Source organism: Phoca vitulina, unplaced genomic scaffold, assembly GCF_004348235.1.
Source record: "Phoca vitulina isolate PV1807 unplaced genomic scaffold, GSC_HSeal_1.0 scaffold71, whole genome shotgun sequence".
NCBI classification, from domain to species: Eukaryota; Metazoa; Chordata; class Mammalia; order Carnivora; family Phocidae; genus Phoca; species Phoca vitulina.
Genome location: NW_022589774.1, coordinates 1666149 through 1689554, shown reverse-complemented (window position 1 = coordinate 1689554; position 23406 = coordinate 1666149). Strand labels below are relative to the sequence as shown.

The 23406-nt window shown below is 50.8% G+C and overlaps 1 protein-coding gene across 1 annotated transcript in view; it reads left to right on the top strand.

Moving 5' to 3' along the window:
• Positions 1 to 23406, top strand: part of LAMB3 (laminin subunit beta 3) — a 57854-nt gene that overhangs the window by 28160 nt on the left and 6288 nt on the right. Inside the window, exons 10-22 of the mRNA XM_032393078.1 lie at positions 2252 to 2366; positions 2900 to 3004; positions 11560 to 11750; positions 13851 to 13971; positions 14716 to 14904; positions 16079 to 16234; positions 16573 to 16769; positions 17080 to 17191; positions 17949 to 18330; positions 19542 to 19702; positions 19827 to 20047; positions 20334 to 20531; positions 20870 to 21014. Coding sequence (XP_032248969.1) covers positions 2252 to 2366; positions 2900 to 3004; positions 11560 to 11750; positions 13851 to 13971; positions 14716 to 14904; positions 16079 to 16234; positions 16573 to 16769; positions 17080 to 17191; positions 17949 to 18330; positions 19542 to 19702; positions 19827 to 20047; positions 20334 to 20531; positions 20870 to 21014 — 2293 coding nt within the window. The remainder of the gene's footprint in view (positions 1 to 2251; positions 2367 to 2899; positions 3005 to 11559; positions 11751 to 13850; positions 13972 to 14715; positions 14905 to 16078; positions 16235 to 16572; positions 16770 to 17079; positions 17192 to 17948; positions 18331 to 19541; positions 19703 to 19826; positions 20048 to 20333; positions 20532 to 20869; positions 21015 to 23406) is intronic.

Here is a 23406-nt window from a genome sequence, read left to right as displayed (position 1 = left end):
GGAGGGTGGGGCAGTGAGCAGGGAGGGAGGGGCAGTAAAGGGGAGGGAGGGGCAGAGCAGGGAGGGAGGGGCAGTGAAGGGGAGGGAGGGGCGGGGCAGGGAGGGAGGGGCAGTAAGCAGGGAGGGGCAGTGAGTGGGGAGGGTGGGGCAGTGAGCAGGGAGGGAGGGGCAGTAAAGGGGAGGGAGGGGCAGAGCAGGGAGGGAGGGGCAGTGAAGGGGAGGGAGGCAATGAGTGCTCTGTACAGGGCACATGTGCTAGCCATTATTTGAACATTAAATATCATACAATTATTGTTTAATAAAGCACTTTTGGCCCCGATGAGGAAACGTCCAAGCACTAGGAAGGATGACAATTCTCTTACTTTGGAGGTGAGGGCTGGAAAGCGGGGTGGGAAGCCGAGGCTCCCCTTCAGCTCCCGCACTGCCCCAAGCTCTGTCAGCAGTGGAGAGGGAAGATGGGTGTTGGGCAAGGAATTTCCGTAACCCCAGCATATTAACTCAGTCCCTTCGGGACTGACCTGTCAGGTTAATCAGTTCCGCAGACACTACCCGTTCTAAGACATCAGTCTTATTGGCTTATCACCTTCCCTGGACAGGGCGGAGGTTCAGGAGCTGGAAGGCCTTGGAGAAGCGGAAGCTTTTCCCTGGTTCTGGTGAGTGGAGGCCGTAGGGAAGCAGAGGCATGCGGTGTTTGGAGATACAGTCGTCCCCACCCAGACGGAACAGCAGGCCAGTGAGGTTCTTGTCCAAGCTTCTACTTGTGGGTGAATATGGAGCCCTCTGAACAGTGTTCTTTACGCTACGCACAAGATCTGGTACCATGGTAACTTAGAGAAAACAGAAGTTATTTGTGTTGCATGGGGGAGCTGAAGCAAGGTCATGCTGTCTCTGTGGGGTATGTGTGTGTGCGCACACATATAAACTAATAGAACAAGGGCCATGTACTCTGGCCCTGTTCTTTTGCTTGGTGATCTCTGCCTGCTGTGGAGCCCCTGGGGTTCAGTTCTGTCTCTTGTCTCACTCCAGGGCATGGGCAGGCCAGGGAAGGTGTGGTTTTGGGGGGAGCTCCCCAGTGAAGTTGTTTCCTTTTTGGCCGCCCACTCTGGCCTCGATCTTCATGCGGGGACTCTTGCTCTCAGCCCCAGGGTGGCAGATTTCCTCTGTCCTATGCATTCCTGGCCTTGGGACCATCTAACCACAAAGCTTCATTTGGTTGGGGACCCTCAGATTCTTTCCTGTGGGTAGGAAATGCCAAACCTGGGAAGCATCCTTAAGTCCCAGACATCGGTGCTGGAAGGCCTTTGAGATCATCCAAATGTTACTGTAATGTTGGCTCCCTAAGGGCAGGGTCTTTATTTTGTTCACTGTTATAACTCCAGAGCCCAGAGCAGGGTCTAGCACATAGTGCACACTCAATAAATACTTGTTGAATGTGTGGAATGAATTCTATTTCAGCCTCCACTCAATCTACAGAGGAGAAAACTGAGCCTAGAAAATGGGGTAACACAGAGCTAGGACCGGAACCCCAAATTCCCTTGTCCTTTTTTTCTGTGCCCCCTCTCCTTGATGCTCAGAAACTCAGTTTTCCCTGGAGCTGCCAGCATTAGGTGAGATGAGATATAAAACTCTCTAACCTGTACCTAGCACATAGGAGAGGCTAAATTAAAGTGAGTTCCTCATCTTTTCTTCTTTTTGTTCTTGATACTCTTTTCAGGTTTCTCTCTCTTTTTTAAAGATATTTATTTATTTATTTATTTATTTATTTATTTATTTATTTGGAGGGTGCGAGCAGGCACGGGGAGGGGCAAGGGGGAGGGAGAGAGAGACTCCCAAACAGACTCTGCTGAGTGTGCAGCCCGACGTGGGGCTTGATCTCACAACCCCGTGGTCACGACCTGAGCTGAAACCAAGAGTCACGCGCTTAACCGACTGAGCCACCCAGACACCCCTCAGATTTCTCTTTGAGGCAATGTTCTGTTCCAGCGTTTTTCTGCCACCTCACACCTCTTTCCTGGCAATAATGCCTCCTCACTATTCACTTATCTATATGTTAGGAGGAACACAAAAGAATTACATTCAAAGATGACCAATAGCCTTGTTTTAAGAGACTAATCCTTCCAAGGGTATTACTGAAACCAGTGGATCCTTGGGGGTAGGATTTCCACGGAGGGAATCTTCTAGGCTCTCAGGATGCAGGGGGAATCCTCTTTGGACCCCACCCATGAGGCTCTGTTGTCTTCCTGTCCCACAGTGGCAGATGAAATGCTGCAAGTGTGATTCTAGGTTGCCTCACAATTACAATAGTCACCGAGTGGAGAATGTGGTTTCGTCCTCGGGCCCCATGCGCTGGTGGCAGTCACAGAATGGTAAGCTCTGGCCCCCTCCAGGGGCCTAAACTTGTGGGAGGTCCCACAGGGTGGGGGGTGCTTGGGGGGTGCCCGGGAGCCCTTTTGGGTGTCCCAGGCATTTCTTATGGTGGTGGGACATGTGTGGTTGACAGACGTTCTGCCTCTATGTTTGAGGTCTCAGATGCTGTAGGTAGAAGAATTTGCTGGAAGTTAAGGAAAGGGTAAGAAATGCGAAGAATGCCTTTATTTCATCACACTTAGTTACAGTGAGCTCGTTGAAGGAATTGAGCTTGTAGAACAGACACATTGAAATCCTTTAGTGTGTTAGGATCATCAAGAGATGATGGGAAGGAAATTTGGCTAACGACAGATGGGCTCTTGAGTAGGAAATATAGGGAGAAGCATGTTGGTACCATTCGTCTCCAAGAGGGAAATCAGAGGATGGAGCTTAATGTTTCTGACTTCCCAGAGCTAGTAGAGTCCAGAGCCTTCTTCAGGGCTGGGAAGATAGAATTTCTCTGTTCTAAAGTTTCTACTTTTTGTCCTTCCAGATGTGAACCCTGTCTCTCTGCAGTTGGACCTGGACAGGAGGTTCCAGCTTCAAGACATCATGATGGATTTTAAGGTATGCTTCCTGGAGATGGCAGTGGATAGGAGAGGGGGACTCTGAGCCTTGTGGGCTTGGGCTTATGGGGAGCACAGTGGCTTTGTCTCCCCAGGCTTGGGGTGATGGCACCACGTGGTAGGTGTGGTGACAAGGCGACACTTACCCTGAGTCTGTGTCATGATGACAGCAGAGGCCCACTCCTGGGAGCACAGTGGCGCCTCCAGGCCCCCTGTCCTGGCCATGCAGTCGTTGTATATCCGCTTCCTCTCTGTATCCCCCATCCTCAACCCATCTAATTAATTCAGCTCTGCCAAGTACCAGTTCTACTGGGTCTGGTCAGTTACTGTACAGTTGTGTATTCTTGGTATGTTTAATAATTTTGCTGATGAGATTGAGTTTAGCAAACAGCCAATAATTGGCCCATCCTTATGAAAGATGTGCTTTGGGAGCAGCCCCCTTGGTGGGCCATGTACTCATTCACTGCTGTTACTTCTCAGAGTACTTTTGGATTCTGCTTTTAGACCAGCCTCCCAAGATACTCCTTTGGGAGGGAACATTTTTGTTCATTTCTCACAGGTCATTTTTTTTTTTTTTCAGAGAAGATTTGATTTTATTCTTTCTACAGAAATAGTCGAATATTTAAGGATCAAGCTTGGTTAAAAAGATTAGATGATCACAGAGGGTGATATCATTTTCAGGAGCTAAAATGAGCTGTGAATAAAAAGCAATAGGATCTAATTTCTTCCTTGACTCAGAAAGTTAGCTCTGAGATCCTCTCTTCAAAAAGGTCAAAAGTATTTTGAGAAATGGCAGTATCATTTGAATAAATGCCCAGTCTCTAAAGGTGACAACTTTGAAGGGCAACATTCATCTGGAAGGATATTGTTAGTTACATTGCTTGTTCATTACTCACTCATTCATTTACTTGTCCATTCTTGCTACACACATATTGAACACTGGTTGTGTGGTAGGTTTGGGGCCAGATGTTAGGGATAGAAAGAGGAATAAAGCTAAATCATGGTTCTCACATTGCTCTAGTAAATGTCGGGAAGACAAAGGATCGATGGTGAGGAGGTATGACATGTGCTCTGATATTGATAGGAAATGGTGCTGGGAACACAGAGGGGTGTGAGTCACAGAATGCCCAGGAAAAGGTGAACCTTTTAGGCCACTAATAGCCAGGCAAAGGGCAAAGTTCATTCTTGGACAAAGAGAACCAACCATAAAGTGCAAAGGCCTGGAGGCAAGAGGCAAGAAGGTATGCAATTGGGGAGGGGCCAAGGGAATGCATATATAGGGTCTGGAGGGGAAAATGTGTATATGGTGGTGAGAAATAGGGATGTGGAAAGCTACAAGCTGGTGAGAGATGAGTTTACAGACATACATGAGGAGGAGGGAAGTAGACTAAAGCTTTATCCATTCATTCAACAAATGACTAAGTGCCTCCTGCATGCTAGACCTTGGGGGTGCCACTTGAACAAGACAGACGGGGGGGCCTACGGTTTACTGTAGTGGGTCTCAATTAGGGGATATTTGGCAATTTCTGGAGACATTCTTTTTTTTTTTTTTAATTTTTTTATTGTTATGTTAATCCCCATACATTACATCATTAGTTTTAGATATAGTGTTCCATGATTCATTGTTTGTGCATAACACCCAGTGCTCCATGCAGAACGTGCCCTCCTCAATACCCATCACCAGGCTAACCCATCCTCCCAACCCCCTCCCCTCTAGAACCCTCAGTTTGTTTTTCAGAGTCCATTGTCTCTCATGGTTCTTCTCCCCCTCCGATTTCCCCCCCTTCATTCTTCCCCTCCTGCTACATTCTTCTTCTTCTTTTTTTCTTTCTTAACATATATTGCATTATTTGTTTCAGAGGGACAGATCTGAGATTCAACAGTCTTGCACAATTCACAGCGCTTACCAGAACACATACCCTCCCCAGTGTCCATCACCCAGTCACCCCATCCCTCCTACCCCACCCCCCACTCCAGCAACCCTCAGTTTGTGTCCTGAGATTAAGAATTCCTCATATCAGTGAGGTCATATGATACATGTCTTTCTCTGTTTGACTTATTTCGCTCAGCATAATACCCTCCAGTTCCATCCACGTCGTTGCAAATGGCAAGATCTTATTCCTTTTGATGGCTGCATAATATTCCATTGTATATATATACCACATCTTCTTTATCCATTCATCTGTTGATGGACATCTTGGCTCTTTCCACAGTTTGGCTATTGTGGACATTGCTGCTATAAACATCGGGGTGCACGTAGCCTTTCGGGTCCCTACTTTTGTATCTTTGGGGTAAATACCCAGTAGTGCAATTGCTGGATCGTATGGTAGCTCTATTTTCAACTTTTTGAGGAACCTCCATACTGTTTTCCAGAGTGGCTGCACCAGCTTGCATTCCCACCAACAGTGTAGGAGGGTTCCCCTTTCTCCGCATCCCCGCCAACATCTGTCATTTCCTGACTTGTTAATTTTAGCCATTCTGACTGGTGTGAGGTGGTATCTCATTGAGGTTTTGATTTGGATTTCCCTGATGCCGAGCGATATTGAACACTTTTTCATGTGTCTGTTGGCCATTTGGATGTCTTCTTTGGAAAAATGTCTGTTCATGTCTTCTGCCCATTTCTTGATTGGATTCTTTGTTCTTTTGGTGTTGAGCTTGATGAGTTCTTTATAGATTTTGGATACTAGCCCTTTATCTGATATGTCATTTGCAAATATCTTCTCCCATTCTGTCAGTTGTCTTTTGGTTTTGTTGACTGTTTCCTTTGCTTTGCAAAAGCTTTTTATCTTGATGAAGTCCCAATAGTTCATTTTTGCCCTTGCTTCCCTTGCCTTTGGTGATGTTTCTAGGAAGAAGTTGCTGCGGCTGAGGTCGAAGAGGTTGCTGCCTGTGTTCTCCTTTAGGATTTTGATGGACTCCTGTCTCACATTGAGGTCTTTCAACCATTTGGAGTCTATTTTTGTGTGTGGTGTAAGGAAATGGTCCAGTTTCATTCTTCTGCATGTGACTGTCCAATTTTCCCAACACCATTTGTTGAAGAGACTGTCTTTTTTCCATTGGACATTCTTTCCTGCTTTGTCAAAGATGAGTTGGCCATAGAGTTGAGGGTCCATTTCTGGGCTCTCTATTCTGTTCCATTGATCTATGTGTCTGTTTTTGTGCCAGTACCATACTGTCTTGATGATGACAGCTTTGTAGTAGAGCTGGAAGTCTGGAATTGTGATGCCGCCAGCTTTGCTTTTCTTTTTCAACATTCCTCTGGCTATGCGGGGTCTTTTCTGGTTCCATACAAATTTTAGGATTATTTGTTCCATTTCTTTGAAGAAAGTGGATGGTATTTTGATGGGGATTGCATTGAATGTGTAGATTGCTCTAGGTAGGATTGACATCTTCACAATATTTGTTCTTCCAATCCATGAGCATGGAACGGTTTTCCATTTCTTTGTGTCTTCCTCAATTTCTTTCATGAGTATTTTATAGTTTTCTGAGTACAGATCCTTTGCCTCTTTGGTTAGATTTATTCCTAGGTATCTTATGGTTTTGGGTGCAATTGTAAATGGGATCGACCCCTTAATTTCTCTTTCTTCTGACTTGTTGTTGGTGTATAGGAATGCCACTGACTTCTGTGCATTGATTTTATATCCTGCCACTTGACTGAATTCCTGTATGAGTTCTAGCAGTTTTGGGGTGGAGTCTTTGGGATTTTCCACATAAAGTATCATATCATCTGCAAAGAGTGAGAGTTTGACTTCTTCTTTGCCAATTTGGATGCCTTTGATTTCTTTTTGTTGTCTGATTGCTGTGGCTAGGACTTCCAATACTATGTTGAATAGCAGTGGTGATAGTGGACATCCCTGCCGCGTTCCTGACCTTAGGGGGAAAGCTCTCAGTTTTTCCCCATTGAGAATGATATTCGCTGTAGGTTTTTCATAGATGGCTTTTATGATATTGAGGTATGTACCCTCTATCCCTATACTCTGAAGAGTTTTGATCAAGAAAGGATGCTGTACTTTGTCAAATGCTTTTTCTGCATCTATTGAGAGGATCATATGATTCTTGTTCTTTCTTTTGTTAATGTATTGTATCACGTTGATTGATTTGCGGATGTTGAACCAACCTTGTAGCCCAGGGATAAATCCCACTTGGTTGTGGTGAATAATCCTTTTAATGTACTGTTGGATCCTATTGGCTAGCATTTTGGTGAGAATTTTTGCATCCATGTTCATCAGGGATATTGGTCTGTAATTCTCCTTTTTGATGGGGTCTTTGTCTGGTTTTGGGATCAAGGTAATGCTGGCCTCATAAAATGAGTTTGGAAGTTTTCCTTCCATTTCTATTTTTTGGAACAGTTTCAGAAGGATAGGTATTAATTCTTCTTGAAATGTTTGGTAGAATTCCCCTGGGAAGCCATCTGGCCCTGGGCTTTTGTGTTTTGGGAGATTTTTGATGACTGCTTCTATTTCCTTAGTGGTTATAGGTCTGTTCAGGTTTTCTATTTCTTCCTGGTTCAGTTTTGGTAGTTGATACTTCTCTAGGAATGCATCCATTACTTCCAGGTTATCTAATTTGCTGGCATAGAGTTGCTCATAATATGTTCTTATAATTGTTTGTATTTCTTTGGTGTTGGTTGTGATTTCTCCTCTTTCATTCATGATTTTGTTGATTTGGGTCATTTCTCTTTTCTTTTTGATAAGTCTGGCCAGGGGTTTATCAATCTTGTTAATTCTTTCAAAGAACCAGCTCCTAGTTTCGTTGATCTGTTCTACTGTTCTTTTGGTTTCTATTTCATTGATTTCTGCTCTGATCTTTATTATTTCTCTTCTCCTGCTGGGTTTAGGCTTTATTTGCTGTTCTTTCTCCAGCTCCTTTAGGTGTAGGGTTAGGTTGTGTACTTGAGACCTTTCTTGTTTCTTGAGAAAGGCTTGTATTGCTATATACTTTCCTCTTAGGACTGCCTTTGCTGTATCCCAAAGATTTTGAATAGTTGTGTTTTCATTTTCATTGGTTTCCATGAATTTTTTTAATTCTTCTTTAATTTCCTGGTTGACCCATTCATTCTTCAGTAGGATGCTCTTTAGCCTCCATGTATTTGAGTTCTTTCCGACTTTCCTCTTGTGATTGAGTTCTAGTTTCAAAGCATTGTGGTCTGAAAATAGGCAGGGGATGATCCCAATCTTCTGGTACTGGTTGAGACCTGATTTATGACCTAGGATGTGATCTATTCTGGAGAATGTTCCATGGGCACTAGAGAAGAATGTGTATTCCGTTGCTTTGGGATGGAATGTTCTGAATATGTCTGTGAAGTCCATTTGGTCCAGTGTGTCATTTAAAGTCTTTATTTCCTTGTTGATCTTTTGCTTAGATGATCTGTCCATTTCAGTGAGGGGGGTGTTAAAGTCCCCCACTATTATTGTATTGTTGTCGATGTGTTTCTTTGCTTTTGTTATTAATTGCCTTATATAATTGGCTGCTCCCATGTTAGGGGCATAGATATTTACAATTGTTAGATCTTCTTGTTGGATAGACCCTTTAAGTATGATATAGTGTCCTTCCTCATCTCTTATTACAGTCTTTGGTTTAAAATCTAATTTGTCTGATATAAGGATTGCCACCCCAGCTTTCTTTTGATGTCCATTAGCATGGTAAATGGTTTTCCACCCCCTCACTTTCAATCTGGGTGTGTCTTTGGGTCTAAAATGAGTCTCTTGCAGACAGCATATCGATGGGTCTTGTTTTTTAATCCAATCTGATAGCCTGTGTCTTTTGATTGGGGCATTTAGCCCATTTACATTCAGGGTAACTATTGAAAGATAGGAATTCAGTGCCATTGTATTGCCTGTAAAGTGACTGTTACTGTATATTGTTTGTGTTCCTTTCTGGTCTATGTTGCTTTTAGGCTCTCTCTTTGCTTAGAGGACCCCTTTCAATATTTGTTGTAGGGCTGGTTTTGTGTTTGCAAATTCCTTTAGTTTTTGTTTGTCCTGGAAGCTTTTTATCTCTCCTTCAATTTTCAATGACAGCCTAGCTGGATATAGTATTCTTGGCTGCATATTTTTCTCATTTAGTGCTCTGAATATGTCCTGCCAGTCCTTTCTGGCCTGCCAGGTCTCTGTGGATAAGTCTGTTGCCAATCTAATGTTTCTACCATTGTAGGTTACATATCTCTTCTCCCGAGCTGCTTTCAGGATTTTCTCTTTGTCTCTGAGACTCGTAAGTTTTACTATTAGATGTCGGGGTGTTGACCTATTTTTATTGATTTTGAGAGGGGTTCTCTGTGCTTCCTGGATTTTGATGCCTGTTTCCTTCCCCAAATTAGGGAAGTTCTCTGCTATAATTTGCTCCATTATACCTTCTGCCCCTCTCTCTCTTTCTTCTTCTTCTGGGATCCCAATTATTCTAATGTTGTTTTGTCTTATGGTATCGTTTATCTCTCGAATTCTGCCCTCGTGATCCAGTAGTTGTTTATCTCTCTTTTTCTCAGCTTCTTTATTTTCCATCATTTGGTCTTCTATCTCACTGATTCTTTCTTCTGCCTCATTTATCCTAGCAGTTAGCGCCCCCATATTTGATTGCACCTCATTGATAGCCTTTTTGATTTCTACTTGGTTAGATTTTAGTTCTTTTACTTCTCCAGAAAGGGTTTCTCTAATAACTTCCATGTTTTTTTCAAGCCCAGCTAGTATCTTTAAAGTGATGATTCTGAACTCTAGATCTGACATCGTACTAATGTCCGTATTGAGTAGGTCCCTGGCAGTCGGTACTACCTCTTGTTCTTTTTGTTGAGGTGATTTTTTCCATCTTGTCATTTTGTGCAGAGGAGAATAGATTAATGAGAGAACAAAATGCTAGCAGGGTAACAACGTCCCCAGAAAATATACTCTAAACAAATCAGAAAAGACCTGAAGCAGTGGGAAAAGAAAAGGAAAGAGAGAAAAAAGAAAAGGAAAGAAAAAAAGAAAAAAGAAAAAGATAAGATAAAAACAAACAAAAGCAGAACAAAACAAAACAAAACAAAAACAGAATGTGATCAAATATGATCAGGCTGGATTATAGATCAGTGCCACACACTAGATTTTGGGTGTATTTTGGTCTGTTAAAAGAAAGTCCCTCCCAAAATTTTAAAGAAAGAAAAACTTATATATGTACAAAAATAAGGGTTGATATGATGAAGGGATGGAATATGACTGTAAAGATGGAAATTATAAAAAATTTTAAAAAAGGATTTGATAAGTTGTTTGAAAAAAGAAAGAAGAGGATTAAAAAAAAAAAAAAAAAGAAAGAAAAAAGGGAGAGAATGTGATCAGGCAGGGGAGTAGAAAAAAACCATACACTAGAGATTTAGAGTATATTTTGATCTGTTAGAAGAAACTATCTCAAGATTTTAAAGAGAGAACAACTTATATATATATGCCAAAAATACGGGTAACTACTATGAAGGGATAGAATATGACTTCCAGAAAGTGGTCGCTTTTCTGTTCAGAGAGTTGTTGCTATTCTTTTCTTCGATCTCCTGTTGAGTTTGTAGGTGTTCAGAATGGTTTGATCCCTATCCAGTTGAATTCCTGAGAGGAGACGAAATCCAGGTCTCCTACTCCTCCGCCATCTTGCTCCGCCCCCCTCATGAGTTGTTTTTATGAAAAAGGAAAAGCACTGTGGAAATGGGGGTTGTCTAGATGGTGGTGGTGACCACATCCATGAATCCTTGGGTCCTGGACCTTCTCATTCATCCAAGGTGTTTGGAAAATTAGTATCCCCTAAACCCTCATGTGTACATTATACATCTTACCATTATTTTTGACCCAAGGAAATCAGGAAATTCTTGGGATATCTGTATTTTCAAATGGAGAGAAGCTGTCTACACACACACACACACACACACACACACACACACACACACACATTTAGGGCCCAGTGATCATCTCACTCCCTCAGGGTTGTTGGTAGGCCTCACATCTATGGTCTACTCAGGGTTCCAGGTGAGAAGGACCTTTGAGCAGTGTGACAAGGATGGAGCATTGGTGGGAAGGGAGACTTCCTCTGAGCTTGGGGTGCCCCATTTACCTCTTCCCCAGGCCTTCCCTCCCCCCTTTCTCCATAGGTTCAACTTAACATTATGGATTTAGCATCTGGGATTCCAGCCACTCAAAGTAAAAAAATTCAAGGTCAGTGTGGTTACTCCTCTTGCTTGTGGTGGAACTATGGGGGGGGGGGGGGGCGCAAAACTTGGAACTTGGGACTTGAAGTGGTTGGTTGGTTAGAACTTGGATCACAGAAATTCCCTGGTCTTTTGTATTTCTGTCCACATGGTTGGATTTAATATTCACCCTGCTTATTCCATCGGGCTGGGTGGTAGACTCAGGAGGCCTGAGGTGGAGTGCAGGGGTCTCTCCTGCCTTGGGAGGGTTGAACGCTGAGAAGGATGGCTCCTGATATAACCAACCTTATGGAGGCAGGGAAGATGAGGTGGTGAGATCAGAATTCCTTTGCTTATTCGTCCTGCCCTAGGAGACTCGATTTGCATTTAACTTCCTTTTTTTACTTTCCCTTCCCCAACCCCCTCCCCCTTTGTTGTTTGCCCCCCTCTCAGAGCTGGGGGAGATCACAAACTTGAGAGTCAACTTCACCAGGCTGGCCCCTGTGCCCCAGAGAGGCTACTACCCCCCCAGTGCCTACTACGCCGTGTCCCAGCTGCGTCTGCCAGGCAGCTGCTTCTGCCACGGCCACGCCGACCGCTGCGCCCCGCAGCCCGGAGCCTCCGCCGGCCCCTCCGCCGTGCAGGTGACAGCCCCGGGTGGGAGGGTCCGAGGGGAGAGAGCAAGACCAAAGCAGACTTAGGACATTCTTGGGGCTCCTATAAAACAAGGGAGGGCACTCAATTTCAGACGTGGGTCTTTAACATTTTAGCGACGGTGGAAAAGGGTCTAAGTGATGATTCCTTCAAAGATCAGAATTTTGTAGCACTTCCTTAAGTCTGCCTTCTGGTTTATGACGGCTTGATTTTCAGTCACCTGTAAGCACATCTGTGGGTGCTGTGGGGAGCTTAAGGCGATGCTGCTCAATCCTGGCTACATGTAATAATTTCCTGGGGAGCTAAAAGAAAAAAAAAAAAGTGCCCAGACCTCCGTCCTCAGATATTCCAGTTTTATTATTGGTTTTTAAAGCTTCCAGGGGATTCTCAGCACTGCCAGGGTGGAGAGGCACTGCTTTGGGCACTCTAGAGTCCCATCTAGTGGCGAGATCGGGGGAGGGTGAGAGAACAGAGTCTCACATCCTGCTAAGTCTACCCCGGAGCAGCTGAGTCAGATGCATCAGGGAATGGTGGGGGGAAGCTCCAGCTTCTCACATCTCCAGATGTGAGAACCATCAGTAGAGGAGAGAGAACCCTGGGCCTGGAGGCAGAAGAAGCTGTCATTTTGCTTTTCTGGGGCTTTGGTTCTTCTGTTAACATAGGGAGCTCATTTACCCTGGCGGTAGGGGGGCACAGGGCTAAAATGGCCTGCGAGGGAAACACAGGTGAAATGAGCCCTGGGCAGCTTCGTCCTTCCCATGGCTGGGCCAGGCCCTGCCCGGGGCTGCAGAGGAGGCCAGAGGGAGACCGGCTCCAGGAATATGTCATCTATTAGGGCCTGGAGATGAACGAACAGAACACAGGCCCAACAGGACCACTGACGGATGAGGAATACAATGTACTGGGGGCTGTAGAGAGGGAAAGGGCACGCCCAGCCCCAGGGGCTCTTGAATCTGGCCGCACCCCCCCCCCCCCACCCAATCACCACTTTAAAAAGTACCAAAGTCTGGGCTTTGTCTCTGAGATTTGGATCGAATTGGGCCTGGCAATGGTATTTTTAAAAAAGCTTCCCACGTGACTCCAGAGTTGCATCCAGGATTGAGAGCCACGGAACTAGAGGAACCAGGGAGGCCAGGTGAAGAAGATGCCATTCTAGCTGGCAGGATCTTACTGGTGAGGGGAGGAAGAAGGGAATTCCAGGCAGGTAGAAAAACATCAGTAAAGGCCAAGAGGTGGGGAAAAACAGGGCTTGTGCAGGACACAGCTTGAGGTGCAGCCTGGCTGTGCTGTTCCGAGGGGGAAATGAAGATGGGGCAAATGCCATCCAGGTCTTTGATGCCAGGCTGAGGGTGTTGGGCTTAATGCAGAAGACAGTGAGCACACAATAGCTATTCTGTTTTTATATCTTAATGAGTCTAGTAACAGTTGCTCATAGCGGTCCCATTAGCCAAACAGCCGCAGTCAAAGATTTTTGGAATATAAATCTCCAGCCCACAAATTTCTGGAATCATAGTTTGCCAATAAGGGTGTCTGGGCACCTTCTAGGTGCTGCTTTGGACTGGGCATCAGGGGGATGTCCAAGGGCAAAGAATGAGCTTTTATTTATTTATTTTTTTAACATGTATTTATTTATTTGAGAGAGAGTGCACGCGCGCATGGGGGGAGGGGCAGAGGGCGAGGGAGAGAGAGTCCCGAGCGACTCTGCATGGAGCGTGGAGCCCGATGTGGGGCTCCATCCCAAGACCCTGAGATCAGGACCTGAACTGAAACCAAGAGTCAGATGCTGAACCGACTGCGCCACCCAGGTGCCCCAGGAATGAGCTTTAAAAAGCTGCCTAGTTAGAGTAGAAGGGCAGGCACGTGCATGTGCGCGTGTGCGCGTGCGCACACCCCCACACCCCCACACCCACAATAGCACACAAGCAGACAGCTGGGAGTGTCACTGGAGCTGAGTGAAGGCTGGAGGAGATGGGGTCTGAGTTGGACCCTGAGCAGTTTGGCGAGGGGGGAGGGGAGAGGGCAGAGGGCAGGTCCATCGCTGGGACATTTCTTTGGTAATTATTCCTGATAACTGGTGGCCCCTTCCCCAGGTCCATGATGTCTGCGTCTGTCAGCACAACACTGCTGGCCCCAACTGTGAACGCTGTGCACCCTTCTACAACAATCAGCCCTGGAGACCCGCAGATGACCAGGACCCCCACGAATGCCAGCGTAGGGTCCTGGACTCACCCGCTCCCCTGTAGTGGCTGGGTGGGGTGCTGGCCCCTCTGGGCCTCAGTGATCTCACCTGGACACCGGGAGAATTTATTCTTTATTATTTAAATCTAATCTTGATTGCACCCCGGTAATGTAAGCTCTCCTTACTTTGTGGGGATGGAGATAGTTTGGGTTGCAGCCACCCTCTGCCTCCCCAGACCTTCTCAGTCAGGCCCGAAGCGACCAAGGCTGGTCCGTGCTACTGATGCCACATGGCCTTCGTGGTATCCCCGGGTCCTCTTTCTTCTGTCCCCTCCGCTTGCCTTGTCCTGTGTAGGACATATCTGGTTCCCTCCTTCAGAAGGCCCCCTGGAGTCAGGGTCTTTCTCTGCACAAGTGGGAGAAACAAGGGTCCCCAGCCCAGAAAGAGGCAGTGACCCAGCAGGAGATCCGTGGTGGCTACGGGGGAGGGTTGGGATGGACCATTCCAAGGGCTCCCGTTTTGGCCCCACACAGATGTTATTCTTGGGTTAGTCCCCACATTGGGAGTTAAGAGGCCCGAGTTCTTACTCTAGTCTGCTTTCTTACCGGCCGTATAACCTTAAGTGAGTTACACAAGGCTCCCTGGGCCTCAGTTTCCCCATTTCCTAGACCTGAGCATCTTGCAAAGTTGTAAGAGATGCCAGTGCATTAGCATGGAACGTGCTTTGTGGATGGAAGTGGGGCTGTATGGTCAGCCCTGGGAATCTCCTTTTTCAGGGTGTGACTGCAATGGGCACTCAGAGACCTGTCACTTCGACCCAGCTGTGTTCGCCGCGAGCCAGGGGGCACACGGAGGCGTGTGTGACAACTGCCGGGACCACACGGAGGGCAGGAACTGTGAGCGGTGTCAGCTGCACTATTTCCGCAACCGGCGTCCCGGCGCTCCCATTCAGGAGACCTGTATCCGTGAGTAGGGGCTCCAGGGACCCAGGGTGTCATCTGCCCACCACCCACTGGAGCATCTGTGTCCCTGGGGACACACAAGCCCTCAGGAAGCACGAAGCCTTGGTTGTTTGTCAGAACTTGTGGGCAGTTGTTTTAACTTAGCTGTGCACTGCTAAGCAAATCACTTAGCCTCTCTGGACCATCAGTCAATCAATCGATAATTATGTAGCCCTTATTTTGGACATAGGAGAGACAAAAGTAAATATAAGAGACAGTTCCTGCTGTCAAGAAACACACACCCTGTTTGGCAATGTAAATCATACTTGAAAAAGGCGGACTGAGCACTCCGTCCATGTATAGGTCATTGTCTTTACCATGTGGTAACGTGGTTTGCTCTGTATTTTTCTTTCCCCACCAATATTGAGAACTCCTCCATGGCAGGGCTTATGTCCTATATCCTCAGGCCCTAGCGCCGTGACAGGCACATAGCTGATGCTGAAGAAATGTTTCCTGAAGGAACATACACATGGAACAGCCAGGAATGACTTAGCATGTCCGCAAGGCCAGTGTGTTCCGCACAGGAGAGAGCAGAGTGGACCGAAGCAGTCCGCATCAGGAGGGGTTAATCACGAAGGACTCTTTAGATGGAGGACGAATCTGCATTTTGGAAGTCCTGCAAGAGGTCTGGGGGTGGGGGTGGGAGAAAGCTGGTTCACTTCCTGTCGCTATTATTTGGGTATGGAAAGAGTGAGAAGGACAAGTTGACTTCTGTTTCCCGCGGTTACTTGCTGTGTGACCTTGAGTGTGTTCCCACCTTTCGGGGTTGTCATGAGGATTACATCAGGCAACAGGCAAGCATGCCCAGCTCAGGGCTTGGCGTATAGCAGTTGTTCAGGAAATAACGACCACAAAAACCTCTAAAGTACTTAACATGGGCCAAACGCTGTTCTACCTACTTTCCATTTACTCATTTATTCCTCAGAGGGAATCTATGAGAGTTGTATCATTATACCCATTTTGCAGATGAGGGAACTGAGGCACAGAGGGGTTAAGTAACGTGACCAAGGTTGTAAGGTTGTGAGCCAGTAAGTGGCGGAATAAAGATCTGAACCAGGCAGTCTGGCTTCTACAATCTGCTCTTCACTTTCCACTTTTCCTCTTTGTATTCACTGTGGTGGCTGCTTTTGTCTCTCAGCCTGCGAGTGTGATCCCGATGGGGCGGTGCCAGGGGTTCCCTGCGACCCAGTGACTGGACAGTGCGTGTGCAAGGAGCATGTGCAGGGGGAGCGCTGTGACCTGTGCAAGCCAGGATTTACGGGACTCACCTATGCCAACCCGCAGGGCTGCCACCGTGAGTCGGGGGCCCCAGCCTGGGGAAGATGGTGTGGGCCCCCAGGCTCCTGACTTACCTCACGGGGCTGTGTGCCGGGTGCCGTGCCCTGGGTGTCCAGCAGGTGGCAGCACAGGCCCGGGTTGGAGGGTGGCACTGAGTCAGCCAGAGGGAAGGAGGGTGGGCGGCCAAGCTGCCAGGTGCCAGGTAGGAAAGCGCCGTGGCCTCGTGAGTCAGCCAGGTTATCTGGAAAGAACGATGCTGCCTGGTTCTTTTCCCAGGCCGACCCGCTCCCTGCTGTGTGTCCTCCAGGGGTGCGCTTTGGTTGTCTTGCTAGCTGAGTAACCCTCCCTCTGCAGGCTGTGACTGCAGCATCCTGGGGTCTCGTCGGGACATGCCGTGCGACGAGGAGAGTGGGCAGTGCCTGTGTCTGCCCCACGTGGTGGGCCCCAAATGTGACCAGTGCGCTCCCTACCACTGGAAGCTGGCCAGTGGTCGGGGCTGTGAGCCCTGTGCCTGTGACCCTCAGAGTTCCCTCGGCCCCCAGTGCAACCAGGTACAAGAGGGGGTGGCCCCCTGGGTCCCTCCGCGGAAAGTCCGTCTGCTCACCACCCTCTGTCTCCCTCCACGCTGCCCTCAGACTGGGCTCCTTCTGTCCCCGTTCTCCTTGGGGACGCCACCAAATATCCCTCCCGGGGTGGCTCTGAGCCTTCTGCGGGGCCATTCGGGGCTTTGACTTCCGAGCCCGTCTCTGAATGGGAGCCCTTGTTTTGGGGGCACACCCGCTGTGCAGGCAGACCCAGGCCCCGACACCAGGGCAGGGCGAGGCCTGCGGGGGAGCTCCCTCACAGTGCTCTCCCCGACAGTTCACGGGGCAGTGCCCCTGCCGAGAAGGGTTTGGTGGCCTGACGTGCAGCGCCGCAGCCATACGCCAGTGTCCCGACCGGACGTACGGAGGTGCAGGCACGACATGCCGCGGTGGGTGCTCTGCCGAGTGGGGGGACGCCGAGGCACCGGGCGCGAGCGCGTGCAGGAGGGTCTGCGGTGTGGGAGGACGTCCCGTACTGGGACGTGCGGGGTGGGCCCCGGCAGCCCCGTGGAGCGCGAGTTCCCCGCACCTGCTCCGGCCAGTCCCCCCGGTCCCCATGACCGGAGGGTGCTTCGCTCCCCGTTTCCCCGAGACAGCATTTCCCAGAAGCCATCTCCAGGCAGCGGCAGGGAGGGGAGGGGTTTCTTCCTAGATGGAGAAAATGAGTGCTGAGGGGGAAGGTGTGGTTTCCCCAGAGCCCGTTTGACAAGTAGCCGCGGAGCGTGGGACCTGGAGCGTGCAGACCCGGGTCGGGCTCAGCGTGGCCTCCGTCTTACCGAGTGGCTGGGGCCAGTAGCTGCCCCCAAGGCCTCGCTTTCCTGAGGGCACGTTGCACTTGATAATATCTCTGTGCCTGGTGCTTGTCTGCACGCGCGGGAAGATGAGCGTGGTTAACTCTGTCCAGAGAGACTGTGGGAGCGGGCGGGTGTCCGACCCGGGGCAGTGCGTGGCCCCTGGCACACAGTAGGTGCTAACTAAGGCCTTGCCTTCGTTGCTGCCCTTGCCGTGATTTTACTCTGGCCTTGACCGTCTACTGTTCCAAGTCCTGTAGACGGGCCCTGAGGTCAGACCTGCCTCAGGCTCTCCCCACCACATGCCTTTCGCTTCCTGACCCCCAACCCTGACCGTCATCTTTACCCGCCTTAGCTTGTGACTGTGACTTCCGGGGGACGGAGGGCCCAGGCTGTGACAAGGCCTCGGGCCGCTGCCTCTGCCGCCCCGGCTTGACCGGACCCCGCTGCGACCAGTGCCAACGAGGTTACTGTGACCGCTACCCGGTGTGCGTGGCCTGCCACCCTTGCTTCCAGATCTACGATGCTGACCTCCGGGGGCAGGCCCTGCGCCTCAGCAGCCTCCGCAATGCCACCGCCGCCGGCCTGTGGCCCGGGCTGGGCCTGGAGGACTCTGGCCTCACCTCCCGGATCGCGGATGCCAAGAGCAAGATGGAGCAGATCCAAGCAATCCTTTCCCGTCCCCCGGTCACTGAGCAGGACGTGTCCCAGGTGGCCAATGCCATTTTCTCCATCAGGTAAACTTCCCCTTCCCTGCCGGGTGCCAAGAAGAATTCCCTCACGTGGGTTCACGTAAGTGGCACACGCGGGTCCTTCCGCTGGTACAGCCCTTTACAGTTTACAGAGCATTTTCACATGCGCTCTCTCTTTGAACTATCACAACAGTCCTGTGAGGTTGGTGTGTGGGTGTTATTACTTCCGTCTTGCAGGTGGGGAAACAGGCATAGATGGGTGATGTGACAGAGTCACGCGGCCACTGAGGAGCAGAACTGGGACTCAGAGCACAGGCAGGAGCCCCAGTGTTCTTTCAAGTGCCCGGCGCTGCCCGTGGGAGAGAGTCAGCTCTGGATTAGTCACCCTGGTGCAGGGCATCCGAGAGGCAGGGCCTCTAAAAATAACTTGTATTTGCCTTTGGAATGGGAGCGGTCCCACCCACACCTCCTTCCTACCAGCAGAGGCACCTTCTTAGGAAGGTTTGGTTCTGGAAGTTTCTATAATTAGTTTGCATTCCCCAAGCACTAGCTGACTTTTGGTGCCCAGAGCCATCCAGGTATATGATTGACCTAAGTCTCAGAATTGAGTAGCAAGTCCATAGGTATTTGGTAGGCTGAAAAAGCAGGCATGGAAGGGTGCTCCACGGAAGGACGTTCCATGCCAGAGCAAAGCCTGTCGGTGAAGAATGCAGAGCTTGTGGGAGGGAATTGGTGGTTGGTAGACCAGCAAAGGGGGAGGGGAGGGAGGGAAGCTGAATGGTTGTGGGCCAGGGCTGGTGGATCCTGACCCCCTTTGGGTGGAGACGACCAGCGGGCTGTAGCTGTGGGTCCTCGTGGGGAGGTGTGGGCTGCAGAGGAGAGACTTAGGAGTCTGGCGAGCAGGTGGTTACAGGTGGGAAAGCTGGTTTCAGCCTGCAGCGAGCCAAGGAGGAAGGGGTCAGGGTGACGCGCCTCATGGAAGCCCGCTCTGGGGAGGTGCAGCGGCTCAGGACTGTAGAGGCACACAAGTGGAGGAAGGAAGTGCGATCTGCCTGCCGAGGGATGGAGGGAGCTTGTGCCGGTTCACTCAGCCTTTGTCCAGCAGCATCCTCCGCGGCCTGTGGAGTCTGCATTCTGCGGCCCAGGCTGAAGACCTCTCTCTTTCCTGCCTCACAGAGGTTTCTCCGAGGGGCTGGCAGGTTCTGGGGAGACAGCCCCTCTCCCGTATTTTAGTGAAAGCTCTTCTCGCATCTCAGGCAGACTCTCCAGGGCCTGCAGCCTGATCTGCCCCCAGAGGAGGAGACCTTGTCCCTCTCGGAAGACCTCAAGAATCTGGACCGAAGCTTCAGTCACCTCCTTGTTATGTATCAGAGCAAGAAGGAGCAGTTTGAAAGGATAAGCGGTGCGAATCCTTCAGGTGAGGAGGGCTGCTCAGACAGCCGCACGCAAGGCCACGCCGCACCTTGGCTCCGCACCTGCTGCTCCTCCATCTCCAGGCCCCCCGGGCCGGGGCGGCTCACTGCCCTTCTGTCTCCCCGCAGGGGCCTTCCGGGTGCTGACCGCAGCCTTCCAGCGGTCCTCCCAGGCTGCTCAGCGGGTCTCCGACGGCTTCCGCATGCTCTTGCAGCTCAGGGACCGCCGGCGAGAGGCGGAGAGGCTGGAGGGCCAGCTGGGAGGAGGAGCCGGAGTTAGTGGGCCCCAGCTTGTGGCCCTGAGGCTGGACATGGCTTCCTTGCCTGATCTGACACCCACCATCAACAAGGTGACTCGTGGCATGGAACCCCACTTCCTGGATCCCCCTGCTCCAGCTTGTCACCCACCGGCTGCTGCCGTGTTTCCTCCTAGGGCAGTGTGAGCCCGCCCCGCTTCCCCCCTCCCCCCCATCCTGGTCTTTGGCCCCTCACGCTGTGCTCAGTGATTGCCAAGGAAACAAGTTTCTGGTGCCTGGTTGCCATGGAGATGTCTGGCTGTCTGTTCCCTGGGTGTGGGGTGGGAGTGGTTGTTGAAGAGCCTTGGGTACCCTCTTTGACGTCTCCTCCTCTCCACAGCTCTGCGGGGGCTCCAGGCAGACGGCCTGTACCCCAGGAGCGTGCCCTGGAGAGCTGTGTCCCAGAGACAATGGCACGGCATGTGGCCCTCACTGCAGAGGTGCCCTCCCCAGGGCGGATGGGGCCTTCCGGATGGCGGGGCAGGTGGCCCAGCAGCTGCAGGGCTTCAATGCCCAGCTGCAGCAGACCCGGCAGATGGTAGGTGCAGCCGGGGGGGGTGGGCGCACGTAGGGAACGGCTAAGGGGATAGACCCCCCCAGGGCAAGTCAGTGTTTATTTTACAAGTCAGGAGACAGAAGCCCAGAAAGGTTAAGTGACTTGTCTGAGGCGCCACAGCCAGTGAGAGGTCGAGTGTGGGGCCAGCGTTTTGGGCTTTTTTACCTGACTCCACATCATTTCTTCCAGAGCCAAACCAGGTTAGCTACCGATGTTTCCCAGGTAGATCGTGGGTAGCGGGTGTCCACTGAATCCCTGAGGGCTGCTGAGAGGCTCTCTCGGGGCCTTGACCACTGCTGACCTATACTGTGTGCTGGCAGATCAAGGCCGCTGAGGAAGCCGCCTCGAAGGTGCAGTCAGACGCTCAGCGCCTGGAGAGCCAGGTGAGCGCCGGCCGCTCCCAGATGGAGGAGGATGTCAGGCGCATGCAGCTCCTCATCCAGCAGGTCCGGGACTTCCTGTCAGGTGAGCCTGGCCCTACTCTCCTTTGGCCTGACATTTGGCCTCCTGCCTGGCGCTCGACCCTCCATTCCCTCCATGGAGCTAGCTCCCTCCTCCCCTCGCCTCCGGGCCACCGGGGCCGGGTGCCCACCGCTCACCTGGGTGGCTGCCACAGCCCTCTCTTGCCGCCCTGGGAGTAGAAAGATCCCTGGACAGGACTCGGGAAACCTGTGACTTCGGGCAGGTTGCTTTTCTCTTTGCCTCATGTTTCGCTTCTGCAAACCGGGATGGTGGTATTTCACGTTCCTTCCGGGGACCTGGTAACTGATGTAAAGTAAGGGCTTGGTGTGACCACAGGGCTCTTCTTGCTACTCCTGCGGGGCCTTTGCTCCCCACAGGTCCCAACCCCATCCTGAGTGTGGAGGGCAGGTTGGAGAGAGGCGGGGAGGATCTGCTGGCAGCCGTGGCTTGCCTGAGGCCAGGCTGGAGTCAGCCTCCGGAGAGCCCCAGAGTGGGGGAGAGTGGATGCAGGGAGATGGTGCTCCAGAAACAGGGACGAAGGGGCAGGCCAAAGTTTGCGGCTTGGACTCGTGGATAAGGAAATCCTCCCCCAAGCAGGGCCTGTGAGGCTGAATGGCATCAGCCTTGACCAGGAGGTGGGAGGGAGGTTAGGAAGTCTCTGGGGTACAGCCTGGGCTCACGTGAACAGGCAGGGAGTCGCTGGGCTGGGGTGTCCTTTTTGTCCTTTAAATTATATGTGTGTCTCAGGTCAAGTCCTCTGATGGGACCAAGGGCCGGGAGAAGGAGCAGAGTCTGAGAGAGGCCTGACCCCTGCGAAGGGCCCATGACAGTTCTGGCAGTCTCCATGGCAGTGGGTTTTGGTCTCCAGAGTACTGTGCAAGGGGCACAGCACTAACTAGCTGCTGCTGTGTGCAGGGTCCTGGGGGGGGGGGTGCGTGGGAGGCCCGTGGGGCAAGGAGGACACACGGGCTTTCCCAGGTCTTCACACGGAGTTCACAGAAATCACAGCTCAGGCTTGCTGAGTTCTCACCAAGTGCCTGGCACCGTTGTAAGCGCGTCACAGGTATTTCGTGACTTAGTCCTGATTGCCCACCGCTTTGCAGAGGAGGGCTTCAGGCACAGGGAGGTTAAGTAACCTGCCTAAGGGCATCCAGCTTGGAGGGAATACGGGTAGGATTCTTCTCATTCTGTCGTCCACAGTCTAGATGATTGTACTATTAGATGGACACACACACACGGTTTTTGCTAATGCTTTTCGTCTCTCTGGATTGCTCCCCTGCCCCACCTCTCCAGACCTGGCTAAGTCCTGCTCCCCCTCTAAGAGTCTTCTAGATGGCCCACTCTCCAGGAACCCTCCCCCTGCCCCCTCCTTCCACCCCATCAGACTGGGTTAGGGCGCCCCTCCCGTGGCCATCTGAGCACCCTGTGCTCACCCTCCGCACTCAGGCTGGCCCTCCTTGGTTATGTGCCTGTCTGTCCCACCAGGTTTCGAGCTCCGTGAGGACAGGGACTGGGTCTGCTTTGATTTGCAGTCTCAGTTCCCCACGTGCTGGCCCCAAGTCCCAGGGCAAGCCATCTGGGTGGGCGGGTGCCCCCTCCCCTCCCACGCTGGTCCCTGGGATCTATAAAAGTGAAAGGGAGAGATAGGGAGGAGATGCCACCTCTGTGCTTCTGACGTTACTCCGACCGGAGTTGGCTTGTAAAATCCTTGCTGACTGGTTGTTTCGTTTCATCCCTTCAGGTTGAGGATCATTATCCATTTCACAGGTCTGGAAAGCGAGCTTAGAGAAGCCATTTGACTTGTCCCAGTTTGCTTGAAGAGTAGAGGGGAGGCCTGGGTCTGGAGGTCTTTGAATCACTCGTTCACTGTACAAACACCAAGTGCCTCGGAGGGCCAGGCACTGTGGCTGGGGCCGGGGGTATGGATGACACCCAGTCCCTGCCATCATAGGGCTTCTGGCTGGGTAACAGACAGAAAACAGACAGATCCATGAGTCACGGGTTCGGCACGTGGGAGGTGATAAATGATAGGGAGAAGGAGGAGCAGAGAAGGAGAGTAAGGGGTGTTGGCACAGGGGGAAAGGTGCGATTCTACATTGCGTGGCCACGGTTGGCCTCTCTGGAAAGGTGACATTGGAGCAAAGACCTGATGATCTCTCTCTGCCTTTGCGGAAACGAGCACGCTGGCCTGGGGAGGGGCGCGTGGAAGGGGTCTTCTTGCCAAGGAAGCAGTTCCAGTTCCTGGCCGCTCTCCCCGGCGTAGGGCTGATTATGTTTGTGCTGCAGGCATTGTTCAGTCCCAGCTGTCTGGCACCACCTCCTTCTCTCCAGCTTGCAGTTTCCTGTGGCCCCAGGCACTTAGCTGCCACAGCTGTGCCCACAATCGTCCTCCCGC